This window comes from Porites lutea, chromosome 5 (genome assembly GCF_958299795.1).
Source record: "Porites lutea chromosome 5, jaPorLute2.1, whole genome shotgun sequence".
NCBI lineage: Eukaryota > Metazoa > Cnidaria > Anthozoa > Scleractinia > Poritidae > Porites > Porites lutea.
In genome coordinates, this window is record NC_133205.1 from 9,565,015 (window position 1) to 9,571,014 (window position 6,000).

At 38.4% G+C, this 6,000-nt stretch overlaps 1 protein-coding gene across 1 annotated transcript in view; it reads right to left on the bottom strand.

The window, feature by feature from the left end:
• LOC140936969 (uncharacterized) overlaps positions 1 to 6,000 on the bottom strand; it is a 34,691-nt gene that overhangs the window by 4,420 nt on the left and 24,271 nt on the right. Inside the window, exons 9-14 of the mRNA XM_073386482.1 lie at positions 4,874 to 4,940; positions 3,197 to 3,281; positions 3,046 to 3,078; positions 2,382 to 2,511; positions 1,432 to 1,480; positions 124 to 255 (exon numbers count right to left, since the gene is read on the bottom strand). Of these exons, the coding sequence (XP_073242583.1) occupies positions 124 to 255; positions 1,432 to 1,480; positions 2,382 to 2,511; positions 3,046 to 3,078; positions 3,197 to 3,281; positions 4,874 to 4,940 (496 nt within the window). The remainder of the gene's footprint in view (positions 1 to 123; positions 256 to 1,431; positions 1,481 to 2,381; positions 2,512 to 3,045; positions 3,079 to 3,196; positions 3,282 to 4,873; positions 4,941 to 6,000) is intronic.

Consider the following 6,000-nt stretch of genomic DNA (forward strand, 5'->3'; position numbering starts at 1 on the left):
CGAACGCCTAGTAAAGATGAGCGCTTAATAAAGACAGTTTTATAGAGGAGATCCTCACGGTTTTTATTTTCCTACGCACGCTCGACGATCTTCTGTGAACAGGATATCATTTTCTCTACATACCAAGTTGTCATCTGCAATAGGTCCAAATCCTGCTCTGTGCTTCAAATTATCTTTTTCGCTAACTCTGCCACTTGTGTAGATCAAATGGCGTTCCGATGATTTAGTACCATTCAGTATCTGTCGCAAAAATGTCTGGACAGAGAAAAGAGAGTCTTGAGTCTTAGCTACATCTTATGTAACAAAAATATATACTAAAAAGCGTCAGCAAAGAATAGCTAAAAAGCTCTTTGTTGTATAGCTACCTAATCATTCTGGCCCACAATGGTTATTTCAGACAGCCCGCTGTAACCAGTTGCCAAACATTGTTTTCCTTGAACATTTTTTATTGATGAATTTCTTCAATTTTATACATACAAATAAAAGTTAGAAGAAAAAAGTGAAAAGAGGAAAAATATATATCTACAATCATGGACAAAAGTGTTGGGATAGTTGTACAGTTCGAACGCTTTTCAAGACACGCGAAATTGTATCCGCGCACTACTAACACTGCACCTCCCTACCCCCTTCCCCCACCCCACGACGGACAGTGTTGAAACCGTCCAGGCACAATTCCTTTGATCTTTCAACATTGTGTTCGGTGGGGAAGGGGGAGGGAACATGGATTTGTAAAATTACAGCACTGCTTTTTACGACATTACTTGCGAAACGCAGAGAATTGAAGTTATGCTCTGACTGTCCTAAGGACTTTTGTCCATGATTGTAGTAATCAGACTGTGACAGGAACAAGTAAAACCAAACACAGTCAAGCCAACGTAATACCCAACGATAAACACAAAACAAACACACACAAAAGCTATTACAGACAGTAGTATCCTGGTTAACAGTATACAATATACTCGCACCGGTAATCGCGAGGTCACGGATCGGTCACGGGTTCAAACCCCGTTGAAGTCCTGAATTTTTTTCAGGCTTCTTTACGCAATTGCATAAATTGCGTTCACTGCGATGATCATTTCTTCATTTTCATTTCATTTCCGCAGTTCATGTTTGATTTATTTCATATATCATTAACAGTATACAATATCTTCAAGTTGAACTTAACAATAACATTGAAAATTAAGATATCAATTATCGGAAACGACACTGATTAACTTTCCTCACTTTTTAGAGTGATTGTTAAATTTGTCTTTTTCCCCGAAATATGGGGTCTAGTGTAAAAAGCACGCCTTGTCCTGGCAATGAAAACCCTGAAGAGCAGGCATACCATTCTGACATTTCCGAGAATAAATATAAAACCTATCCAAAAGCCAAACAAGATTCAATAAGAGAAAATCTTCTCCAACATTAAATTATCATAAATTCAATTACCTTTGCCTGTCGGATGTATGATAAAATATTGCTGTACTGCGATACTTGCCTACAAAAAACCCAAAGGAATTAATCATTTAGTTTCTATTCAAATTAAGTAACACAAAGCTGTCTCACAACGTAAACTATCTTAGTTTTTTCAAGTCGCTGAGTTTGTAAGTTGATGGAAAGGCGTGCACTGATTATACTCAAACTACCAGAGTTTTTTCCTCGCGTGCGATGGGATGCCTCGGTGTCAGGCCGACAGATCTTCGACCGTAGGCCGAAGCCACGAGCAACAGAAACCGGAAACCGCGCTTGAAAAGTCTCTGGCACCCAGGGTAACCTGGCTACTGTTATAGGCTATATTCACACTCAACCAGATACCGGTTAAACAGGCTTTTCGTGGCGCAACCAAAAGCTATCAGCTATAGTGTGAACACCTATCCGATATGCGACTGTCCGAGATCGGCGCGACCCAGCTTCGCTACGTCACAACCGTTCTTGTGTGCACAGAAGCCCTATCTGGTGCGATTTTCGGGGCAGTGCAGAAGCTATCTGGCATAAGGGAGTTTAAGATCCAACGACGCGGACGGCAACGAGAAGGTAAAAAAAAACAATAGGTTTAATAAGCAAAACAACAACTTCGCACAAGCACCACACTTTTTTTACATTTCTTTCCCGTTTTTGCACGACTAGGGCGTGAAAATGCCTTATTTCGCGTTTATTGAAGACATAAACAAGCAACGACGAAATTTTATTTCTCTTTCTGAGCTTGGATATGTCCATTTGAAATTTAGCTTCAGGAGGGTTCGCCTACAATTGACAAAGTAAGTGGGTAGGAATGATCGCTATAGAGACTGAAATAACGCAAATTCACTTTTTAAGTGGCGTTCTCGTTGTCGTCGCGTCGTTGAATCTTAAAGTCCCTATAGTGTGTTACACGCAGCCTTAGTTTATTAAAATCTTACTTTTTGGCCCTTGAAGACTTCCGGCATTGAAACAGACTCGATTTTTCTGGAGCATCATCTTTGTTTTCTTTTGTAATTTCACTAACTTCTTCTACACCATCTTCCTCTTCGAGGAAGACTTCATCACCTGCTAAAACAAACAAGCAATACGTTTTTATACTTGAAAAAAGTGAAAGCTGATTTATTTGGTAACTTCTTAAACTTTAAGGTTTAAGTTGAAACATTTTAACTTTAAAACTTTAAAGTTTAACTTAAAAGTTCTGAACATAACAGTTAACATAAGTAGGTTGAGTATGATCGTCCGGGTGAACGTAGTCCCTAACAGGACTGTTGTTGACAGTGACTGACATTTCGACAACCTGATACAACTCACTTTGACTCTAAAGATGACTACCACACAGGTTGTCGAAAAGTCAGTCACTGTCAACAACAACAGCCCTATTAAGGACTACGTTCACCCGGACGATTATACTCAACCTACTTATGAAATAACTCCTGGGTTCAAACTTTTCACAGCAACAGTTAACACTTACATCTCTGTTTCATTGAATGCAGCAATACTCAATGTAATAATGTAAGTTGTAGAAGTAGAGAATTACAAAAAAACAAACAAACAACGGTCTAAACAACAACAAAAAAAGATTAGTACGGTAGGTGCATGTACCTTCATCCATTTCATTAAGACTCTTTCCAAGCCCTAAACAGGGTTAAAAATAACAATATTAAATTTCCTTTACTTAGCATCACAGTTGGCTATAAAAAGAAAAATATGTATAGTGAAATAGTATACTGTATATGATTGCCAAGATACTAACCTTTCAGATTTAACAAGGCTTCCGCTTCGCCCAAAGCTTGCTGAAAACTTTCTTGAAGTTCATGCTTTAACTTTTCTTTTGTTCTCTGTGAAATCAAAACACATTCATTTACATTTACCAAATAAAAAAACACCAACAAAAAGTATATTATAATACATAATTGTATCCTATGATGTGCAAACCCTTCATGTCATTAAACAGTGATACAGAGTATAATATATTATGCCTAGTTTAAATAATTTTTACTTTTATATTTTATAGGTGATTCTAAAATTATTTAATTATAAATTGTGTCCCCAAATTAGTATGGGGTTGTTCCCAAGCTATACGGCTCCGACACTTTAATAATGTTTTCTATTCTATTCTATTCTACAGTCAGGCGTCAGGTAAGTCACCACCTAAAATGCAAACAATTAGTGGTCACTTACGAGAGTTGAACCACAGGGGGTCTCTTCCCAGAAAAGGTCCGCACATACTTTAGCCTGTGAACGCAGACATATTTCCGGTTTCTGCTTTGCCGGGCAAAGAGCAGCGACACCTGGGAATAAGACTGTGTTTGCAGGCAAGACATCATAGTAACTATCGAAACATCTACTTGTGGAAGAGAATTTAGTAACTGCAATTTTTCAGTTACCATATATGTAGTTCCATGTTGTCACTAACATTTCTCTGGGTAACGTGCTACATTAGTCTCCTTCGCAGTCATTTTAAGGGTCATCACAAAAGGCATCTCCCCACAAAGCATTGCATTGAGCGTTGCGTGACAACCCTGAAAATGGCTGCAAAGGAGACTACGTGGTACATATCTTACAAGTCAAAATTAAATTTAAATTAAAATTTTTTAACCTGGATTGATTCTCGATTTCCATGGTCTCCTAACCCTAATTCATGGCTATAGTTTAAGAAAATTTCAACCTGAACATGGAGATTACATTAGACCATGCCTCAAGTGGTCCGTTAAGTAATGGTCCAGATAAGAAGGAAAGAACTAAACCCAAAGAACAGGTCAGAATGCAAAAAGGTGCTAATTTTATTGTCTCTACTACACTTCTAATCGGTTTTTTAACGTCAAATTTTACAAAATCTTCTCAAAGCAGCATGTATATTAATCCCTTGTTTTCTAACCAACTTCCTCATAACAAAATCTCATCTGAGTCTAAGTAACACAGAAATCCTATGTAAAGAACATATCAATTTGTAAACTTTTCTAGGCTATAGTTTACAACTCTTATTATTGGTCGACATCTTTTAGCACAAAAAAAAACACCTTTAAAAATGAAGTTTACATACATTTTATTTGTAAACTGCCTTTTTGTAGATTTATGCATTCACTGTGTGAAAATGAAAACATTCCTATGTGAGGAAAGCACATTGCGCCAAAACAAAAGAAAATCACCACAAAAAGTGGTCGCAGTAGCTTACATGAAGTGGTCATTTATTAAAAGTTCTAACTACGGGGTTACAGTCAAGAAAGTGTTACATAAAAAAAAGGACATGATTTCTTAGATGAACTACAGTAAGGGCAACAGGTGGGAAACCGCCCACCTACCCCTCCCCTAAGCCAACATTTTGCCTTAAGTGAGAAGTAAGTGTAAATGTTAGCTTAGGGGAGGGGTAGGTGGGCAGTTTCCCAGAAACATATAATGATCTCATTACATACATAATCAAAGGACTTACCAAGAAACCATCCCTCTGACTCTGATCACAAGCAAAGTGAACTAATTTCAATGGCTGGATTTTGAACCTACGAAATATTTAACAAGTTGAGTTAGATGGTGGTCGGTCGTTATTGAATAATAAGTCAATCAGCATAATGAGAGGTCAGTGGAATGTTTTCACAAAAAAATGCAAACAGTTTTTTTTCCTACAAGTTGGCAAATTGACTACATGTTAACACTACAGTCACACTTGAATTTACATGTAACCTCCCACACAGACATTCATAGGGCTTTGTCACACATTCCTTGCCCACAAACGTTCGTTGGGTGGGATTGCGTGATGAGCCAAAAGAACATCACTCCACAAAGTTTTATAATGTCGCTAAATGTAATTTAGGCATAGTTAACCTCGAAGCAATGCTGGTCAGCAGTTTTCCCAACAACACTGAGGGTGGCCCAATGCCTTTAGCAGGGCACCTCATGACTGGTATACGCAGTTGCTTGCTTGCAGTTCTTTGCCACAAGAATTAGCTAGAGCCTTGTTGTTTGCTTGCGGTTTTTTTTTCCAGCCATCCCTCCCTTTTTAGTTCGGGGCCAGGTAAGTATTGGTTGATAAGTATTCCACTGAACAGTTCAGTGAGAAGGTGCCTGGTGGGGGCCGCTCACAGTGTTGCCATGGATACCTCCTTCCTCATGCTAGAGCACTGTTGTGCTAGAACATTGTCCGACTCCAACAACTTTGTAGGCACAAGGGGCCAAGCTCATCTATTGCAGATGAGTTTTATGGGGGTTTTTGCTAGGGAGGGGTCGAACATAGTGACAGTACAGGAACCCCTTTCATGTTCCTTCTCTTGAAAAATGGTACCCCTTAATGTAACTTACTTAAAAGAATAAATTGCTAAAACAAGAGGTCCTCTTTTCATTTCATGTCATGTGTAAGAAATTAAAATAACATAGACCCTTTTAAATACTTTACTGTTAAGTTTTCCTAGACACTTTCAGGGTTCGCATTAAGTTTTAAAGTAGACTAAGATATAAAAGTAAGTGGCATGGTTTAGAAATCAAGTGCTGTAAGCAGTTTGAGGCTTTCAGCCCCCTCACTTTACCCTCTTCTCCCTACAAGAAGATGGCTCAAATGTCAAAGCC